General features: G+C 37.1%; 1 protein-coding gene across 2 annotated transcripts in view; it reads right to left on the bottom strand.

The window, feature by feature from the left end:
- Window positions 1-1,133: 1,133 nt before the first annotated feature.
- LOC121321873 (AT-rich interactive domain-containing protein 5B-like) overlaps window positions 1,134-23,237 on the bottom strand; it is a 75,513-nt gene continuing 53,409 nt past the window's right edge. For both annotated transcript variants that reach the window (XM_041261183.1, XM_041261184.1), the window contains 2 exons: window positions 7,314-7,515; window positions 1,134-3,922 (listed from right to left, as the gene is read on the bottom strand). In XM_041261183.1, coding sequence (XP_041117117.1) covers window positions 1,727-3,922; window positions 7,314-7,515 — 2,398 coding nt within the window. In that variant the 3' untranslated portion in view covers window positions 1,134-1,726. The remainder of the gene's footprint in view (window positions 3,923-7,313; window positions 7,516-23,237) is intronic.

Here is a 23,237-nt window from a genome sequence, read left to right as displayed (position 1 = left end):
CAAATAATTACACAGCAGAAATGTACCGCACACAGTTCTTCTGATATTTATCTTTCATTATTAAATACAATTAGAACTGCATTGTCACCACCTCAAAGTTACACTATCTTGTTAAAAGTCATGGGCACCCAAAGCTAAAGCAGTGCAAAGTGGACAAGTCACAGCCTCATAATGCTGATTTATATCTTTAAAAAAGTTACATAGCAACCTGGAGTGTTACTCCAAACATCTGGAGCTATTACATGTATTTCAACTAACAGAAAGTCACTAACCCTACCATTTTTCAAACTCATTATATGGCTGACAACATAGGATTTCCTCTTATGTTGATTTTATTTTTTATTGTAAAACACCTGTGGAAAATAATTACTTATGCCTGTATTGATTTGAATTACTTACATCAATTTTCCAAATGACATCATGCATCTTTCATTCTTTTCATTGATTGCTGTCATCAAGTCACTTTTTTCCATATGAAACTGCTTCAGATTCTCTAGACAACCCTAAAATGGCCTTTGACATATGCAAGATTCTTCTTAGCACACTTTTCCATTTGAATGCATTACTAAGTGATGATGTTTGCTGCCATGTAAAACTCTGAAAGCACACTAAGAGGATGGTAGAAAAATTGCACAGCTAATAAAGACTAATCTTAAAACAACTAATTTACTAATAGTCTCATTATTGCACTGCTTTGAGCATGGAACCATACACATGACTAATACCAACCTGGACCTTCAAGCAGTTAAGAATTACAGTAGCCAGTGAATCGAAGATACAATGATTTGAATAATTCTATTAAAATACATAGGTATACCTTATGATATCTGCATTTAATATAAGTAATAGAAGTGTAACTTGCAGTAAGATTGTATATCCTGAAATGTGAATGTGATCTTCACAATAGAATATTTTACACTGATGCAGTCTGGAAATGTAAAACATATGCAAGCAAACAGCTTTACTTGTGTGCACATGAACTTATATTAAATATACTGTTCATTGTGATTAACAGTATTCATTCATTTACAAGGGTGGTTGTATAATGGGGATCTCATTGTTTATAAATGTACATACATGAAGTGAACTAACAAAATACAGTGCTACAATTAGCCCCCCCCCCCCCCCCCCCCAAAAAAAATGCACAATACAGAATAATATTAAATAATATAGAGAAACTCTTCTGACAGTAAACCTTGATTCAAATATGTACGGCCACCTTAACAGTGTTAACTTCTGTAATTTTTCATAGTGTTGTAAGATTAAGTAAATCCAGAAACTGCACTGTACATTGCATTGATTTGCCATACAACTTGTATTTATCTTAAAACTGTCCTTTGGATAACCAGCCATAATTATTTTAGTAATTGCCTGCCATCCTGTCTGAAAACTCGACTACATTATTGCTCATTTCACCTCTTTTTAAACATCTAAAACCTAGACAGCAAATCCAAAGTAGCAGGAATGAACATGAATGAATCCACCAATCGTCCCACAGTCAAAGTAATGTGCAAATTATCATTTTTGTATAAAGTGGCAAAATCTGGAGAAAAAACGGATGTCGTTTCAGATTCAAGAGCATCGTATTCTGCTATCCATATATATGATAACACAGACATGCGAAATACAAAAATTACCATTCGTTCAGGTGGAATTGTTTTTAATTACTTTGCCATATGGAATGTCAGGCTATACGCTAATGTCTTACACGGTCTTCAATTCCAGATTAAAGTTTCGTACTGGGATGCACAGAAGACATCTGCGCGGGATTGAAAGCGGACTGCACGTTCAACGCGGTTAAAGGGTACATGTGGTGCAAGAAGTTCCCGTAAGAGGCTCCCATGGGGTGCCTGTAGAGCTGCGGTGGGTGAGCGGAAGAGGCAAGCAGTTGTCTTTGCATCATGAAGGAATGGACGGCCAGTGGCGGCATCAGTGGCGAGATCACAGCCTGGTTTTTCAAGTACTGCAGAGGATGAGCGTAACCCGCTGGGATATGGGAGCCCAGGCTGTCGCACATGTCCTGAACCTGAGATACAAAGGCTCCAGGGTACAATCCTGGAAAGATAGGGGTAGGCAGGGAGTACTTATGGCTATCGTAAAGGTGGCTAGCATGCACAGCATGCAGAGATTCCAAAGATTTGCTTCCTTCAGAATCTGCAAGGCTGGGCGTTTTTGCTTTCCCCGCGGTCTCTTTAACCGAATGCATCGGAGTTACAGCCTTGATCTTTTTCTCTGGAGGACCGCTCCCCAGATCCTGCAGGTTTCTTTTCAGAGGTCGAGCAGCTCCAATGTTCTGCGGGCTGCTTTTGGTGCTCAAAATTGGCCGGACTATTTCTTCCATCTTCCGCGTTGGGATGTCGTCTTCCTGTGCTTTGTGGGGTTTCCACGGCGCTCTGTGAAGCGGTTCGGTGGGTTTCTTGGGAGTCAACATGGTCATTGGAGGAACACGGCATGCCTTAGGGTTGCAGTTGAGGCTGGAGGCCTGGCTGCTGTTGATTTGAAAAAGTGGTGTGGTTTTACTGTCCTGGTGCATGTCAGAGTGACAGATTCTGGATGCCAATGGCTTGGATGAAAGCTGTTTGTGAGCAGAGGGTTTGGGTAGACTTAAGTCTGTGGGTTGGTCGTCTAAAGACAATTTAGCTGGAGACATCCTTTCTTTTTGATTTGTAGGGGAAGAATAACTTAAACCAGTCTTATCTGGGTGTTTCTTTAGAGCTAAAGCCGGCGTCTTTTCGTAATCTCTCTTGAACTGCATCTCTCTTCCTAGGTATTTGGACAACTGTTCTCTGTTAAGATGGTGCTCGGTTTGCCTGTAAAGGTTGTGCAGGTGGTGTGAGGAATAGAACTCTGCAAGGAAGCTGGGTACCTGGGAAGGGTGTACTGCCTTTTTCACTGTGTTTTTTTCCTTGCTGTCGTGGATGTCGGGTCTCAGACTGTAGGTCTTTCCAGGAGAACCAAATTGGTGGTTCGCGATGGGAACAGACGAATCAGGCTTACCAGACAAGTCATGCTCGATGACTTCCCTTAAGGGCCTCCTTTCATCTGGAATTTGTATTTTAAAGCTCTGCGCATGTTGGATTACGGATGGTCTATTGATCATACCAATCTCCGAGTTGGAAACCTGTGAACCTTGCGATCCAGCTGACTCATCAACGTTGAAGGCTTTCTTATTTACCAAAGGTGGGGGAGGACCGAGTGAATAATTGTTTGGCAAGTTTGTACTGCTGACCTGAGACAGCATCTTCTTCTTGGCCAATGGAGACATAATGCCAGGGTTGCCCCTGGGGTACAAGACTGGTGAGTAGCTTAAACAAGCCTCATCCTTACTGGCCACCTCTTTTTTTTCAGTTGAGGTTTCTGCGATTGTGTGGACTCTGGCGGGCTGTTTCAAAGCATACATGGTCTTGTCCTGGTGGTCTGGAGTTTCGGAAGGGTCCAGATTCTGTGTTTGGTCCTGCAGGTTGCTGTGACTTAACAGCTGCGGAGAAGTCGAAGGCAGTGCACTGGCTGCTTTTTCCTGCAGTTCGTTGCATAATTTGTCCAAGAGGCAGTGCATCTGTTGCTCTGGTTTAGTGTTAGCGAGGGTCTCAGTTTCTGTCTGGAGTGGTGTGCTGCTAGTGGTTCTTTCTGAGGGGCTGTTCTCAGCCGACGTCAACGATGAGCTTGGAAGTGTAACAAGGGGTTGAATCTCCACTTTGATTGCATTCTTACTGGTGTAATTGTCCATGATCTCGTTTTTTTCAGTAAACTTTGTTTCCTCTTCTTCTTCCTCCTCCTCCTCCTCCTCCTCCTCCTCCTCCTCCTCCTCTTCTTCTTCCTCCTCTTCCTTCACCCCCTCCTCCTGTACCACGCTGTTCTGTTGCTGCTGGACTGCTGGTTTCTGTTCTGCCACTGCCGGGCACTCCACTGTAACGTCAGCCCCCTGAAGAAGTAATTACCATTGTTAATTACTGAGTACAGCCTTGTTTAACAGAGCAATTTTCATACAAATGCAAACAATTGATCTTGTTGTTTAAAGTAAATTCCCTATCAATACCAATTGCTTAAGATGGATGTGTTTAACTAAAACTGAACACAGAAGAGTGCTTTCATTTAATGAGAAACAAAATGGGAAAATTACTTGAAAACAGCAAACATCAAAGTAATCACTGTCATAAATCTAGCTATAACATAATAAAACAATGCTTGACAGATGACTATTTGGTGCACTATGAAAGTTCAATAATAAAAAAAAAACAATGTATGTTTTGTGTGTTTAAATTCAACTCATTCTAAAAGAACGCCTCAGATGAATGACCTGCTTGTGTAAGTTCTTGCCAAACTGGTTTCTTGTATTGTTGTGAAAGACACAAATTTGTTCAACAGACCAGGCTTTAAGTCCCTTTATCTTTTTTTTTTTTTTTTTTTTTTTTTAAGTGAAGGCAAGCATATAAAGCCCTTGAAATGCATTTAATGTGATAGACATCTGTTGGTTCTCTGAAATATCCTTTGTATAAATTGAATACTGCTGCATTAAATTAAAGCCATGTTGTTGATATCTTAAATGTAAACACTGAGCTAATTTGTATGTAACAAAAACAAAAAAAAAACAGTAACATAACATTTATTATTATTATTATTATATTATTATTATTATTATTATTATTATTATTATTATTAACAATAAGTCATACTGAGAAGTGAGGCTGGGTATCAGGTTTTAATTTGCTTAAATCTGTCCTCTTTTAAAACTTTTTTTTTTTTTTTTTAGAAAAAAAGCAGTAAAAATAAATCTTAGCATTTACTGTGGGGGTAAGAATTACAAAAATATATATCTTTATTTTTCACATGTAAGTGTGATAATTAAAGCATATGGTTTTTGTGTGCAGTTCTATAGTAATAGGGCTTGCATTCACAATTCACGCTATCCATGCCATTATGCTGACAATGAACTCCGACCTCAGAGATCACTACAGAATTCCACCCATGCCAGTGCTGACTGACAGTCCTTTTCAAGTCCGTTGTCATTCTAACGCAACATGCTGAGGTACTGTCTCAAAGACAACATCATTGTCTGGCGACTGAACTATCAAGACTATCAGTCTTTCAAGAGGATCAGCTGGACCTCTGAGTGCGTTCAATCTGTTCACAATGTGAACGAGGGGGTGGGGCGAGGGTTCAGCCTCACAACAGGTTAAAATGTAAAACGACCTCAAAAGTATCATTTCTTTGCAGAAAAGTCACTATGTGCGTCATATGCTCCAGTTTCTCAGAAAGACAAAAGCATTCATGAGCTACAGTAATACTTTTGTGGGTTTTTCTTTAGTTCCCTCATTTTAAGATGTGAACCTTACAGTGACCTAGTGATTTCAGCAACTACATTCAAACAAGTTTCATAACTGCAATTGCTAAGTAATATTTAGAAGATTGAAACTTTTCACTGTTTTTTGTGCCCACTGCAATATTTTAGAATATTCATTTATCTTGCCTGCATGGAGAGTTCTTTGTTTCAAATACTATTATTATTGTTATTTTACAAAGTATTATCAATGCTCTCAAGGGGCTTAATTAAAGAAACATACAAGAAGATGAACACAAAAACTATTTAGGTTGTTTTTGTTTCAATACCACAAACTTTTTAGCATTATCTATACTAGGGGTTCCCAAACTGTGGCCCGGGGGACTATTGGGCGACTACTGCAGCACATACAGAAATAGTTTCTCCCAAGCTGGCCTGATACCTGACAAGGCCAGGGGGGTTAATTAGTTGACATGACTATTATAAAACTTTACCATCTGTGGTACATTTATAATGTCGTTCACAGTACGTGCCATTATACATTAAAAGGAGGCATTGTAAGGAACACAATGTCCCTTTTCCATTGGTGGGGGTCCTCAGTTTAAGCCTGTAATGTCTGAGAACCCCACTTCTCATTCTCCTTTTCTGGAAACTCATAAACAAACTGATGAAGCGTAATATTGTTGTGCTTGTGGTCAAATTACTTGGGGTTCTAGACACCTGCTGGTTTATGGGGCGATAGCCTCAGGAGAAAAGTCTGGTTTTAGATCTACTTGATTCTTCTCATTCATTTTACAGATACAGCGATATACACTTTGGTACTGCATTAGGAGGTCGCCAGGGTATCAATGGTTATAGAAAACAGGCCACTCAGAGAAGTGTCTGAAGTTAAAATACATTTATTTTAAGGATTTTTTTTTTATTTCTTTGTGTTTTATGTAATCTTGTGCAATGAAAGTAATTCTGTTGCGGTTTACAGCATGTGTTCTTTTCTTTTTTTTCTCTATTTGTACTTGACTCGAAATGGAAAGACATTTGCAAATCACCATGGATTTTGGGGATAAAAATAGCGCATGCGGTTTATGTAAGGCCAACATATGGCATCACTTCGCTTTCCACATAAAAGCTGATCAGATTTGATATAAAGCACTTCCACAGAGACCACAAGCTTGTCCTGCTCGCACAAGAATAAATATTGTTGATAATAATAAATCGGGCATCATATTTTCTCAAGTTTTAAGGAAACTTAATGGCACCACCCATAATTCAACCAAAGCAACAAAACATGTTTTTCTTTAGCTTTCAAAGTGCTAATGTTTGGAATAGCTGCAACAGTCATTAAACATTATGCTTTGTTTAATTTACAGCACTATGCTTTTTATATATTTCCATCAGGGTAAAATAATGAATTTAAAAAACAGCTGTTCCTGCCAGCACTGTTTCCAAAGGATGAAGTCCACAAGAAACAATGTGAATGAGTGGTCCCTCACATGACTGATTGATTTGCTACACAAACAGCATCCTTGACATGCATCCTGTAATACACAGATATTCAAGTCCGTTCCAGGACTTAAGGGAAGGTAGTGGATGCTCAGTTGGTAGGCATTTGTGTTTCGTCTAGTCTGTAGGCCATTCTGGGGAACAGATGCTGCTGCATTTTTCCAGCCCCAACTCCCCTGAAGGAATCAGAGGTAGTAATCATTGAGTAACTTTCACAATTTAATTTCATTCCAATTTAACCCTGTTACAGTCTCAGCAAATCAATCCTGGCTGCTCTTGGGGGCCCTACACCCTTTTCACAGTGTTTTAACAAGTCCCTTATACAAGTTGACCACAGTCATTCTGCATGTAATTTTGCAGTACAGATTACTTTTATTATGCATGTACCATGGTTTCCAGGGTGCTGTAACAGGCGTATCTGTCATTTTTTGTGCTTGCCAGCATTTTCCCATGCTACCACTTTTCGGGGTTTATAACTTATTTTTGGTTCACCCCCCCCGCCCCCCCCCCGTAAATGAAAGCATCAGTAGCTTACCGCAGAGGTTTCCATGGCTTTTGGCAAAATGTCTTTTTCCTTATTTGGTTTTTGGCTTTGTTCAGATTTCATGCGCTTTGGCGCAGCCAATTTTGCTTTGCTCCCCCCCTCCTGGGGCCCGCTCTCCGGTTTTCGGGGTTTCACAGCTGGCAGGGGCTTATCCTCCTCCCCAGTGACATATCTTTCATACGGCAGGATGAGTCTGGAAGGAGACAGAAAGCACCAGGTGAAACAGCTGGACACACTGAAAGACAGAGTTGGGTTAATGCAAGACAGATCCATTTAAATCATGTTCTCAAACAGAAATCCTTGCTTTCTTTTAATTACACTCTTCGGTTGTTCTACTTTATCAGAAAGCAGACCTTGTTGGCAGTTCAGTTTGTTTTTCTCTCCACCACAGGTAGTAGTTGATTCATTGCTTTGCGAGCCATATACTCATTTTTCAGCTACTATTGTACCTCCAGCAACAGGTACTTGTAAACAATACCTTTCAAATGTTATGTACTAGAAAACACACAGAAATAATAAAGGACTACACTTTTAATTCCTTCACAAACAGTGATAACATTTTACAAGAACCTTCTCAGAACTTGTTAAAAATGATTTGTAAAACAGGATCCTGCACCTTTAAGCTTGACCTTAACATTACCACACAGACTAGTAGATAATGTCATAATTTTATTTTCCAGACAAGACATCATAGCCCCCTTATTGTCTACGCCAAAAACTAAAAGCACCTTTTCCCATCCCCCTAATTCTACACATAATTTGAGACTATTAAATCATATCTGGTTTACTTCAATGGCTCCCCTTCCCTGAACCAGAGTTCAATAACAATCTGATGAATTCATGTAGCACATATTAGCCTGTTCTTTAAATTAATCACAATACACTCCAACTGAACACGAATACTGCATTCTCTAGTGAAAGGAGATCACAGTAAAGTGTTTGTTATAATGCCATCAAGGGTGTATGTTTTCAACGGCATAAACAAAAACTCTTCACATCACCGAACAATGAACAGATGGGGGGTATCTAAAAAGCCCATGGTCCTAATTAAAAGTCTTTTCTGTCGCAACACAGTTGATGATATAAACCCTCTGTTCTATTGAAGCCTGTACAGACTGCATTCAAATCACCTCTGTGTACACTGTTGATAAGAGCAAAACCCTTATTCCCATGGACAACAGGAAATGAACACATTTTGAATATATATATATATATATATATATATATATATATATATATATATATATATATATATATATACCTGTGTATATATACAGGACAACATGATATCCATTTACCTAAGTGAAAGTGATATCAGTGCACTGTAATCACAGTTTGACTCCAGTAGCTTTTCGAATTAGAATGTGCTTTTGTGTGATTAATGAGTCACTATAGGAATAACGTTAAGCATGGAGAATTATAAATATTAACTCCGCTACACGAGGCATAGTCAAAACACATTTACCAGAATTGAGTCAGGGCATAAAAATGTGACTAAAATATAATTGTCAAACCATTTGCATGAAAAACTGAACCTTATTAAAAATGCAAATGAAGTATTGAAAACTAATGTACCACAATCACATTTAATATTATGCCTGTTTGTTTGCTATCCATCTGTGCTCTCCTTCCTCAGAAACCAGTCTTTGTTGGCTCTCCAGTTTGTTTTCACTCCTTGACTATAAAGCTTCCTTCCACCTTGAGGCCTGAACAAACAGACAGCATCCCTGCTATTATCTGTGGAGGCTGTGATGACATCACAAAGGCCTGTTGTAGCTCAGTATGTGATCTCATGAAAAAAGGGGATTTTTTTTTTTTTTTTTAGTAATAATAACTTTTTTATAGGAAATGACTGCAAGTCATACACATAAAGAAATAAATAAATGAATATAATAAATACATAATTCTAATGTAATTATTAATCCATATTAAAAATAAAACCCTTAAATGTGTCACAGAATACTTAAATTAAATAGTACTGCAGAATCTCCCCCAGGGTGTATTTGTAGCATAACTGCAAGCAACAAATTTTTTATTTGTGACAGGGTTTACTGAAAAAAATAATGTTTGTTTATTTATTTTAAAGGCTAACAAATATGGCCTTGTCAGGTGGCTCAGGTCTTACAGGCAAGAGATAGTAAAATAGATAAATAAATCAAAAATACATTTTCAGTACAGTTAGATAAGATGGATGCTGCACTGCAGCTAAACACATTCTATCCTGGGTCTGTGCCTTATAAAACACATTAACAGGTTATGATAATGTTTATTTCATGTAACAGTGTTAAGAATATTAGTGTGACTTTGAACTTTAATATTTTTTTACAATTTGGAGCCAGAAATAAGTCCTCATCCACTCCACTGCATTTCTCTGTTGTGCTTAATGTAGTGATCACAAAGCCATCCCTGGTCCCCTGGTATTAAGCCCAGACTCCCTTAAATGAGCCTGCTCCGGCATGGTTTTGTGCAAAAAGGTATGAATTAAAACTATCCTGGCTACAATCTGGAGGCGAGCCAGTAATGAAGCTAAGCAAGAGCCCACAGGGAACATTCATCTTCAGATCCCATTACCAAAAAAGTTTAAACATGTTACAGCTGCTAAAATTGGAAAATGCTCCCCTTTCTCTCTATGTAGACAAATCAAAATAGCATGCAGCTGCCAAATACCTGATTCCCACTGTAATGTTTCAGTTAATGTTTATATAATGAAAGCATAATAATGCACACAAAGACTTACCCTGTTCACAATTAATCTGGTGAAATCTGACAAAACGAAATGCAAGTGTGATTTTTAGAAAACCTGTGAGGGGTAGCAGCCTCTTGGTGGTGCTGTCTTAGCATTTAACGACTGTCTCATATGGAACAATTTAACAGCCGGTTTTACCTTTTGACCTCTCTTTCTTGAATTAATTTGGATGTTTAATACAAATGTTGTCAAGTATGTCAAAATTCCTACTCTGCTTTGTTCTTTTTTTCTTTATTCAGTAGTAGAACTAATATTCAAAGCCAATTTCTATTCCATTTTTTTTAACGTTAGACTAAAAAAACAAGCATGGTAATTAATTTCTGGGCAAATTATGTATTGTGGTTGGAATTCTTTCTGAAAAAGGGCTTTTAAGAGTTGGGTTGCAAGATTTTCATTTTTGTTATTTTTTTTCACTGAGTGCAGCAGCTGGCAGAAAGACAGCAGTAAAACTACATTTCATACAGCTGGTGAAAGGCATGGTGCCAGAATCAGGAACTCTGGAATTAAATGTTACTTATATCTGTGAGGGGGAGAGAGGGTAGGAGAAATGAGAGGGTGCTAAGGCATGACTAAGGTAAACTAGAATACAAATCACAAGACTGTCTTCTTTTAAGGTATCTTTGTAATTCTATTCAACCCCTTTGATTTCCTGTGTTTTAATGGTAACATACAACATTCTCTGCAATAATCATTTTCGGTATTTCAATATAAAAATAGTGAAAGAAAGATGCCTTTTTGTTTTTCAGAGGAAGCAGTATATATGTATCCTCTCTTATAAGTTGTGCGAAGAATTTTGGTAAACACAACCCTCAATATGAGATTCCTCTTTTTGAAATTGTAATGCTGCAGTAGTGGAACTGACTGTAATTATCAGCTTAAAAAGTTATTTAAAACGCAAACAATATATTTTCAGATCGACAATAACAACGCCTACATACATCATATGGGTGTTTTATAATATACGCATATAAAAATTAAAAACAGACATTTCAAACGACCATATTCAGAAAAAGCACAGCTCGTTTAAGCGTGCCAATGTAATAGTTTTTCGCACTGAGAAAGTATAAGTGAGCATTATAATCAATTGTTTGTGAATATGGCTCTATGTTACAAATACTGAGTACCCACAGGAGAAATTAACATCACTAACAGAAGAATGCGATACCACAATGTTCTGTATATAAAGGGGGTGATGTAAGTATAGGCGCAGTGCAAATATTTCTAATTGCATTGCAGCCGGGCAATTATTTTGCACTGCGCCCTATGCAAGCTTAACAGCAATGGAAATGACTCAACACACACAAATAATGATTTGCAAATATGATAATGAGGGTCTCAATGAGCGCATTGGTCTATTTAGCGGCCACTTGCAGAGTTAGGAATACAGACAGCAGTAGTCACTGTATGACGTTTGTGGACCATCAAAATACGGCTGAGAGTCCTTACGGCTGAAGTAACAGCACGAAACAGAGTTGTTTGGAAAAGTCTCAGCCAACATCAGTTGCTATCCTTAGGATATTATATGTATTGGTCTTCCTTTTTCAGCATGACATCCAGAAATTTGCCTAGCACTCTGGAAAAGGTGGATTGGGCTATCCCTCCAGTATTCTATGGTCTGAAAAGAACACAGCATTTTCACAGCATTTTCAAAGGTGCAGGGATAGCAGTCCCTAGATAACTCATCCCTCAATTCAGCTATTAGGCTTAGCTTTAACACCGAGTCATCTGGCACCCCAAATAAAACGACCCTGGAATTGAAAATGCAGGGTCGTCTTCGTCTTGCCCTTCTCAACAGGAGCCAAGTCTCGCCACATCAGGAAGTGTACCACAGCAGCCACCCTAAAGCCAATGACAGGTTTCTGCAGGTATGTGCTTTTATACGGCTCTTAGTCACTCACTTCTACAATGGTTTGCACCTTGTAAGTAGAGGTGTTAAGTTTTTTAAGTACTACCTAATATTATCTTAGGTAAGGTAGTCCAGCATTAGTGCTTACTGTTGGATCTATCAGCAACCGATGGCTCGGCTTCTCGTGTAAATGCTGTCCCTTTGTTTACTCAGAGGGGGCTGGATTTACAGTGGCACACCTCTAGTAATCTCATTTGCTTTTGACAGCAAGCCTGGTAAATAATGATCCACACAGAAAGAATTATACAAACTCATACAGAGAACACACATAATAATATATTAATGAACAGGTATGAAATACATTCCGAACGATTTTAAAAGTTTAAGAACAAATATATTTCATTGGCCAGTTATATTACATCACAGTAAAGGGTATTGTCATATACAGTCTGAATGTCAATTGAAACTGACAAAGTAATTAGCATTGTTATAACGCATAAGACCTAATGTGGGAGCTTTTCCATCGAAACCTTGTAAAAGATGATAAATTAAAGACCCTGCAATCTGAGTCTTGCTTGTACAGTTTTTCCATCATAGGATGTGTGTATTTATTTGCCACTGCTAGGACCTACATTTCTTCCTAATTCAGTCAGAAATAGCTGCAAGGGATACCATTTAACAGTGTTGACCTTAATATTTTAAAATCAAACTATGGACATAAAAAATATGTAAAATCAAGTACATGAATTTGTGTGACTAGTGTTTAAATTGTAATTATTGTGATGCTATCATTATATGGGCAATTTACATACTGTCTACAAATGCTTTTGTATAAGCAACATACATACTTAATAGCTCCAATAAGTATGCTCTGAATTTTGTTCTCTGACAATAAATAGTTTAGGTTGTGAAACCGATATCTGCAGATATAATTCAGAGAAATGTCAGCAACCAAATTCTTGCAAGAGCTGGTTCTGTGCCAGTCATTCCAAACATAAAGCTTTATGATGATGTTAATCCTTACACATGAATGTTTTTTTTGTTTTTTTTTCCTCTTAAAGATTAGTTTATAACTAGATATGGGGGGCTTTGTGAACAAAAAATAAAGCATCCCTAAGGGCATAATGTCAGGGGTCTTGCATCCCGGTCATATGGCTTCTAAACATGATGTACAATATGATATATAATATATATATATATTATATATATATTATATATATATATATATATATATTATATACTTTTCGACTTGTGTTAAAACCGTCACTTTGGAAATAACCTTAGTTCATGACGTCGGGCCACTACCGTGGAAACTTATTGAGGAAATCATAGAATACAGCTGTGTACCAAATGGTATCTGCATCATTGATATGGCCAGAGGTTAAAACAATGTGGAAGTAAAACGGTTAATTTTTTTTTTAATGAATAACACCAGTAATAGAACTAAGGATATCAACTAATAGAGCTGTATCAAGGTCACCAACACATTTAGCATGAATCTTTTACATAAACCTGCAATTATGAAGTCTCTATCTAAAACGGCATTGAAATGGTTCATTTTTCTTGGACGATACCCACATCTATCTAACTCATTGTATGAAGCCCATACCTCTGAGCGTTAGAACCTAATCAAACGGGAACTCAGAGAGATGCTTAATAGTAACACAAAAAAAGTGACAAGGTACTGTATTGACACCAATTAGAGAGAAGCAAATCTCATTGCAACTTCGACTTTCAATATTCCTCAGCGATCGACTCGTATGTCAAAGTGGAACACGGTGAATGCATTATTCAATTGTTTTAAGTGGTAAGGGAGTTACTGCAGTGCTGAAATATGGTTAAAAAAGGAACATGTATTAAAATTCTTCTGTGCACATCCTGTCTGCTGGGACTGCATAAAATGCTATGTCTACTTCCTTCAGAGCTGCTAAGACTAACCATAACATCCATTTCCATAATAAGTATGCACAGCTCTTTATATAATCGCACTAAACAGAATAATTATAAAAATGCTGCTTTATTGATGCCGTATATATCCTGAGCCCCGGCAGATACGCAATGCTGTAATCCAGAAAAAAAAAAAAAAAAAAAAACTAGAACAGAAATAGCAGTGTCACTACAAAGACTGATTTGTCCTCTATACCGGTAAATAGCTATACACATAGCGATACAAAATGAATATGTGAACCTTTCTTTATGTGTGTTTACAAGTGTTTTGTTAATCAATAAAAGGCTTAGCCATCCGATTTTAGTTAGGTTCAAGAAAACAGTTTAATTAGTACTCCGTGTGGGAGTCAGGTTTTTGTTTGGTTTGGGTTTCAGTTCTTTTATTTCTGTAATTAATAAAAACGACATGAAAGTGTTTTAAAAACTTCAAATCTTGTGTCTGGGTCTGTCTCAAAGGGCCTATGAACCTTAAAAATAATCAAATGTTTTGCAATATCTATTTTTACAAGAAAGTTAGAAAAAATAAATATTAGCATTTTTGGAGTTACTCACCTACACTGGAACCATACTTTTCAACACATGTGGTGTATGCATCACCAACCACAAATACAGGAAAATTCTCTCCAGAAATGGCCCTACTGTAATATTGTACTCTAAACATCCACAACACACACACACACACACACACACACATATACACACAAGCACTCCTTTTCTAGAAGGACAGTTAATATTAAAGCAGTTTTGCAAATATAACATTTTGCAATATCTGTTGACAGCTGTCATTAGAGATCTAGGCAGCCAGGTCTTGCTTAGGTAGATTAAACTTTCCGTTTACAGGGCCTCATAATAAAAACACAACCAGTTCATGAGCCTGTGATTGTTTATTAACAACAGTACTAACCGCAACTGCACCACTGAGGAAGTGGCGAGAAAAACAGGCTCCATAAGTACATTTGGTTATTTGTGTAAATACAATCTCTATATAGGTATATACCGGTATATAGGACCGAAGCTGAAGCTTTGTTCTTCTATGGGAAACATTTTTTTCTTTTAGATTTCACACACGCAAAGCACACACATTCTCAACATTATTTAATAGTGGGCTTAACAAAAAAAATGTCTTATTTAGCATTTAGTTTCTTAAGCTCAGGTGCAAATTCAGAAAAAGGCCAACTTGTCTTGCTATCAACTCGTTATAATTACTGATATACTTCTTTTTTCTTTTTTAGCATGCCCAGTTGGGTATGTTGCTCTAAATTATACATGCCCAACACAAAATTTTACACGCCAGAGTGTGAAAGTGAAAAACACCTTTCTGCTGCTGGTGATTCCACACCAATTTCTGGACTGCATGTCCTGCTGCGTGTCAACAGTGTGTCTAGTGCCAACAGTCTCAAACATCCAATGTTCCACTGCTGCATCCTCTTAGCTGCCATTTTTCCATCAAATAAGCATACATCCAGTGCTTAATTTGTGGCGGGGCACAGCCCAGGAACCTCTGGGCGTGCAGAGTCATATTTCCGCTACCTCTAGTTAAAAATCTCAAAAAATGCTTTATTTTTAAATTCTCAGCACAGTTGTATCAAGTCTTCAAGTTGTTGCGTGCACGCTAAAGAGAGACAGTCCGCTGCCAAGTTTGTAGCCTACTTTAAATTACCTTACGATTTCAGCTTGAGTGCCTTTAAGTAAGATGGCACTGGCTGCTGTCGTTTTTTTATAAACAAATAAGCTTAATTGATTTGAAAAACGACATGAACAATGCAAGCAGCTTCTTACACTACTTGGTTTGATTAAATGAGTAGTACACAACAAAATATGAAAGCTGAACATTAATTTCAACAAAGAACAATGACAGCTTGTTAATGAAAACATATATATCAGAGAACACTAAAACAAGATTTTAATAATCCCTTTTAGAAAGTCATCCTTTAAAATAATAATTACACAGGTCCTGCAAAGATGAACTCTATTTTTAATAATACAAACGGCTGAATATAAAACAAATAAACAAAAAAATAAAAATAAAACAGTGATCTTTGTCAAAAGGCCGCATTAGCACTCTCAATGACTTTGTCAAGAAGTTGACCTTTGAACTAATCCCTATTCGCACAGTTTAACAGGGCTATAAAGGAATGCCAAGCTACGGCTTTTGTCCTGTCTGGCTTTCAGACCAAAAATTACCTCATCGATCCCCAAAGACCAAAACCCATTAAGACGTGAACAGGAAACTTAAATTATTAAAGGTGTTGAAAAATATGCTGCAAGTGCAGTGATCTTGTGTATAATAATGTTCTGTATAATGCGCTTTTCACACTTTTGTAGACAGGTTTTTATAGTTTGATTTAGTTGCTGTTGGTGCCAAACTTAATAAGCAGTTTGAACAATGCGTATAAATAAAACGCTTCTACCCTCCTTGCCAAGACCCCAGGAACATTTTTTTCTGCCATGCAAACACAAGGCCTGAAATATGCGTGTACAACACACACCACTATAAATGAGCTTCTGTGAATATACAACGGCATCAACTATCATTTTATTAACAGCATAAATCTCCAAAACGGAGTCCAGAAAACTCAGATTTTAACTGCAAATTAGGAGAATAGAAACAGGACACAAAGGCGTATCACTGGTTTAGAAACCAGTGTGACATAGTATAGGGAACTTCATTTCTGTTTTCAAAACGCACACTGACTGTGTAAAAGCGGCATACTCCTAACACAATCTTTTCATTTTCATTTTAAAGTAGGAGTCTAAAAATCCTAAGTAGAGGGGGGGGGGGGGTGGAATCGGTGCAAGATGGCAACACCCCCCACTGAAAACGAATTTCAGGGCTTTGCAGGGGTCTAAAACTGCATATCCTGGGCATATATAGGGACCCAAACTTCAAAATAAGTGTATGACTTACCTATATGTGTATATGAAAAGTAGTAACAAAATTATTTCTTTTTGTTACAATTTTTAAAACCACAAACTTAACACACAGTAAATTTCAAAATAAGTGAAGCCCACAAAACTAAACAAAAATGAGACTAATTTTAAGTTTGCAAAAATATTAATGGAACCAACCAGTCCTTACATTTATTTTCAGTCTTCCAAGATTCTAACTATACATACTTTCCCATGTTGCCATTTCTCACTGACTACCAAGTCCTAGAATGCACAAGTGCATTAATAAATAAATAAATAATAAATAGATACGTTTATAAAAATGTGCTTGCGTGAACTGCGATTTCAAACCCTGCTGATTTTAAAGTTTTCAGAGGTTCGTTTTTTAACTGTTAACTGTTGCTTAATTAAAGTAAATACCAAAAACAATAAATAATGTATTGGCAATCACTTAAACAGCGTAGCTTGAAAGTAAAAGTCTAGTACATAAATATCAATAATAGGTATATGAAACTGAAAAACATAGAAATGACTTATTAAATAGAAAAGACTAATGTTGAAACGGAAAATCACTTTGGTCTACAAATTACATTTATATACACAAATGGTTTTGCATACTTCTTATTCATTACAGATTAGCACAAACTGACATACCACTTCCTTGGGAGATTAGCATGAGCTAATGTAGGAAATCTGGAGAATTTTTTTGGCTGGTGCTTGCAGTCTGTCACAGAACACTGCAATACACAGCTTACTAGCTTAAATTTGTATTAAACTAAAGTATGACTACTTACTGTAGAAATCACATTAATGTTTACGTAGGAAAAGGGTAAAAGTTATTAATGTAGATTATATACACTCTATTTAAGACTTTGAAATTACTGTTGTAGCTCAATTTTGCCAGAACTTTCTCCAAGAGAGGCACTCGACGATGGTACAGCTGGTGAGTGCGTAGGAGTAAAAGGTTTCAAAGTGAAAGCAAATGCAGAGTTAACCCATTCATTAATGCCCCATTTCTTATACGGTGTATCTGTGTTTGCACCATGTCTTTTAGCACCCTAAAGGCCTGGACACACCCACGCTTTGCGTCTCGTCGCGTCACTTCGCTTACTTTTTTGGCACCCAGTACAGTGTCACACCAGCGCATCTATACCCAAGTGTCAATTCCCTTTCCTGTGTAAAAAAAATATATTTTCATTAATTTAGCATGAAAATACCCTCCACTGACTGTTGCTCTTCCCTAATATACAAAGACAATATGGCTGTGTTTTGGGAAGAAATGGAAAGTGTGACATCAGATTCGTACTGTACATACGACTGAACATACTTCCATTTGACTTGGACTTCTTAAGAATGGGATTTAGTTAGTCTTCTAAAAATAACCAACCTTTGTCTTTAATCATCTTTAATACCTGTCTATTTAAACACAGACAGATAACACCATGTAACAAATTATTATTTTTTTTTGGTTCCTGGGTAGTACGTGTTATTTCCTAATTGTTTATGCCTCAAAAGTATAGAAAATGGCTATTATTCCCCACAAACTTTGCTTTTGTGACCAGGACAGTGATATTTTGATATAGATTCAGTCCTGAGTAAACTTGGAGTAACTTCTAGAACTTTCTAGAACTTTCCAGTAATATAAATAGTAGTATAAATACAGGGGCCTTAAGCCCACCAATTCAGTTTAGTTCCAGCTGCCTAACTGGATACATATCTGCATTTTTCTGAGATGGCATCAAGAGGCTGCAATGGTGGCATTCCTGATGGGTCTCCAAGGCGGTTTTACCAAGTTTCCCTGCTATCTTTGCCTTTGGGACAGCTGGGACACCAAAGCGCACTACCACAGGCAGGACTGGCCACAGCGGACCGAGTTCTCTGTGGGGAGGAACAACGTCAAGTGGGAGCCACTGGTGGACCCCCGGAAGGTGCTGATGCCACCACTGCACATCAAATTGGGCCTTATGAAACAATTTGTCAGAGCTCTAGATAAGGAGTCAGCAGCCTTTAAGTACCTTCAAGACTTCTTCCCTAAGCTGTCTGAGGCAAAGGTCAAAGCCAGTGTCTTCGTCGGACCACAGATAAAGAAGATTCTGGAGTGCAATGAATTCCCCAAGAAGCTCACTAGTAAGGAGAAAACGGCTTGGAACAGCTTTGTCGCAGTGGTTCGGGGCTTCCTGGGCAATCACAAGGCCGAAAACTATGTGGAGCTGGTTGAGACTCTGGTGAAGAACTACGGCACAATGGGCTGTAGGATGTCCCTCAAAGTCCATATCCTTGATGCTCATCATGATGAATTCAAGGAGAACATGGGAGCGTACTTGGAGGAGCAAGGCGAGCGCTTCCACCAGGATATACTGGACATTGAACGCCGCTACCAAGGACAGTATAACAAGAACATGATGGGAGACTACATTTGGGGGCTGATTCGTGAAAGTGATTTACAGTATAATCGTAAATCCCGAAAAACTGCTCACTTATAAATCTTTTGTAGTCATTTTTGTATTACTTTAGTATAAATACATGTTCATTTGGATTCATATGTTGTTTTTTCTGACTTTATGTGAGAACCGTTTTCTCACTGGAAATAGGTGCATTTCAAAATATTACTGTCCTGGTCACAAAAGCAAAGTTTGTGGGGAATAATAGCCATTTTCTATACTTTTGAGGCATAAGCAATTAGGAAATAACACTTACTACCCAGGAACAAAAATTGTGTTACATAGTGTAATCACAGTATGTGTTTATGTGTATTTGTATGTGCGGGTTTGTGTGGACGTACTTTTTATCTGACTGTATACATTTTGGGTGTAAACAGTCAATAATATTACTAGACCACAGTTTTACAGCAACTGATTATGCAGCAGACGACCTGACCGTGACATCTTGTAGCTCATATAGTGATATTTTTTGTTTAATAAAAAAACCGAATCAGCAAAACAAAGCACATCAAAATAAAATAATCAACAGTCATATTCATTAATTGCGCAATGCGAATATGTAATGCGAATGCGAATATACTAGGTTTCAGACTGATCTAAGCCACTGCATAAGGCATTTTACAATGCTATACCATATACTCACTATTTTGTAAAAAAGACGATCTTACACAGAAAACGTAGGTTGTTTGTTTAAAATTTTTTTTATACAATTTCATAACTCTGCTGTACGGTTACTGACTCAGGTATATGATTGTACAGTTCAGCCTTCATCACCAACATCGCTTGTAAGCTCGAAAATGATTGGTCCATCGCAATTCAGTGTCATGGAAACATAACTGCCCTCACAGAAGGAATGTTTTACTTGAGTTACATACATAATGAATTGTGGAAACTACCGCTATTTTATTGGAAGAAAATAAACATTTTGAATACTATTGATTGGAATATGCATGCACTTTTTTCTTTTTCACTATTTCAGGCAGCTCATCTGGCAAAGTGGATGCCAATTTAGCAGGCCATCAGCCGGAAATGAGAAGGCTGCAAACATATTCGGTATTTAAGTGAGAAAAAACATTGAATCTCAAGTACCAAAAAAGTGTACTCTTGAGAACATACTTTGTGAGGACTATGAAGCAGCCCAACACAAGCTCAGTCAAAATACATGGTAAACAATGCAAACCAGTCTTCTAAAGTCCAATTTTCTCATCATCAGTGGGGTATGTACCACTTTTACACTTGGTTCTTTAATTGGAAACATAACTAAAGAAGCACAGCCTAAACTTTGTAGCCATTAAAGTACTTTTTTTTATTGGCTGTTTATTGGTAAATCTAGCTATTTTAATTTCAAACAACAAAACAATTTATTTAAAACAGTACTACAGTAGATTATGCAGACCAATTTGCATTGCACGCTGTAGGCATTATTAAAATTCACCTAACAGTCTCTTGATGTGAAAAATGTCGTATTTTTGTATTGCCAATCATCTGCAAATCAAGCTATTAAAACCGTGCATGTGACATTTGGTCAAAGGCACCGCATGGATGTCAGACACTGACAGCGCAGGTAGCTTTACAAGCCAAATTAGGCTTGATTTTGATGAAGATTTAAGTCTGTTTAAATTAAAGCAAATCACAGAGACAAATTCAGCCCAATTAAGACAGTGGGAACATACATGAATTTTCATTAGTGTGAAAACAAAATGCCAAACAAAAAACTGAATAATAAAAAAATGATGGTAATAAGCACACCACCATTAAATCAGTTCCTGGAAATGTAACCCTGTTTCATATGTACAAACCAACATCAACATAAAATATGCATTTAATCAAACTGGCATATTCACAAGACATCCACAAGACATGTTTGAAACATGAATAATTGCTTGTTTAAAATTTAGGCCATCTGTTTTACCAGAAAACTAAAAAATCCATATTGTTATTAAGAATTGATGTGCCTGTGTCTTCTAAGCAGTTTCTATCTGTTTTATTTATGAGCCCTCACTGGAAGCTAGTGCAGGAAGGAGATGTCAAATAAAGCAGCTATTCTTGCTTTTAAATGTTCTACATCTTTTTCTTTTTTTTTTTTGTTTGGCCTTCCAAACAAAAACAAGTGTATGCTGTTAAATTTAAAATGTTCAGATTTAAAAATGTTGTTAAACATTTTAATAGTCATTTAAAATAAGAAATACTTTCAACAATACCCTGCTCCCCTTTAAACTACATACAAAACAAAACTAAAAGTGAATTGAATTACTGTTAGAATGTTTTTTATAGCTGTGGTCTGCTTAGGCTTTATCACTTGTTGTGACATATTAAACTGTGCAGCTATGGGAAAAATGCTCCCCACACAAATTCAAGATTGCTATAAATTACATTATCTCAATGATTCTTTCATGTAATTAGGTAAGCCAACAGAGTACATGAAACAAAAACTATTTATATAGCAGATACCGAATACATTTTTATTGAGGTCTTTATCTGTGCAGAGATATTTTAAATAGTACATTTCTAGGACACCGTGCTTACAAAGCAAATGAAAAGATTACAGTATATAAATAACAATGCTTCCTGCTATAATTATCTACAGGACTGGCCTCTTTCAAAGTCACAGTGTGAAATGAGAGAGGAGAAAATGTGGCAGTCAGTTTAAATGCTAACTCAGCCTTATTACTGTGCAGGTCTATGACCTCTGTTTTGATACACAAGTTAAAGTAATGATTATTTAACCATAATACCAAGTTAAGCAACTTAAGTTAGTAATGAATGCACACAGTAGACTACAATAAGTAAACTCCATATAAAGCATTATATTTCTCCCTAAAGTTTATGGTCAGGTAAAAGCATGATAACACTGAAGAATGCAGCAGTGGGAAGCTGCCAGTTTGGGGCATTTGAAAATGTCAGCAACAATACTGGCCTACAGTGGGTTCCGTGGAACACGGTGCTGTGGTAGGTGTCATGCCTCATAATGCATTGTGCCACTGGTTACCGCTCACTGCCGTAGAAACATTTTTTTAATAAAATCATGCATCAACTACAATTGTAAAAATATCCTGCGAACAAACGCCAGGTGGCACCATTTTCTTTAGAACTAAATAAAATATTCTGGGTAAACACCAGGTGGTGTAGTTTCAAATCATTTGGCACTGTATCACGTTTTAAATAGTAACTGAAGCTAACTTTGATCCAAAAAATAATATATTTTCCCTGTTGGGTTACAACGTATTGTGAAGCTAGTGTGTACCCGTAATAGAACTATTTTAAAGTTATAAATCTAAGACTCTAAACAATGATCTTCTAATACATGTTTCATTGTGTTTATTCCTTTCAGTACTAATTAACACAAGCATCATTTCCAGAATTTATTTGTATTTTTATTAGAGGATAATAAATATGCCATTTAAAGTATTCTTAATACTTTTGTAACATTTCTACTTTCAAAGACACTCTAAATGGGGATTAGTAATTTAATGTGTCAGTTAAAAGTTACTAGTTAAGTTAAAAGCTACTTACAGGTATAAAACCAAACTCAGTGCTTAAAGAGCTGAAAACTATAATACAGAACAATCACTCATCTTACAATGGGCAATCTCAGACCTGACTGCAAGAGCATAATAACTCACCACAGGCAACCTCATCTTTCATTCTCGACGAAGTGCAAAGAACAGCTTAATTTACAAGCAAATCCATATCATTAATTACATTTACAGCTGTAGTAGAACTAGGAACATCAACAAACCACACACTTGGACCCTTTCACAGGTTTAATAAAACAGATATTGACTGCTGTTTTCTTTTCAATTTATAATGGAAACAAGGCAATAATTGTCGAAACCGCAGCAGTTGTCTCAAGCCTCAACTTAAAATGCAATAGTTGACCAGGTAGAGTTGAACGGGCAAAAAAAATGTCTATAACAAAGAAGAGTTATTGTCATGGACTAATGGTGTGCAAGAACGGCTTGAGTCTTCATGGGTCAAACTGTCCCTATCTTCTCATTCCCAACTTTGCTTATGTACTGACTCGCACCTTTTTGGCAGATAATCCA

This window comes from Polyodon spathula, chromosome 10 (genome assembly GCF_017654505.1).
Source record: "Polyodon spathula isolate WHYD16114869_AA chromosome 10, ASM1765450v1, whole genome shotgun sequence".
Taxonomy (NCBI): Eukaryota; Metazoa; Chordata; class Actinopteri; order Acipenseriformes; family Polyodontidae; genus Polyodon; species Polyodon spathula.
Note: the sequence above shows the minus strand (reverse complement) of the source record. Positions and strands in the feature narration are given on the sequence as shown.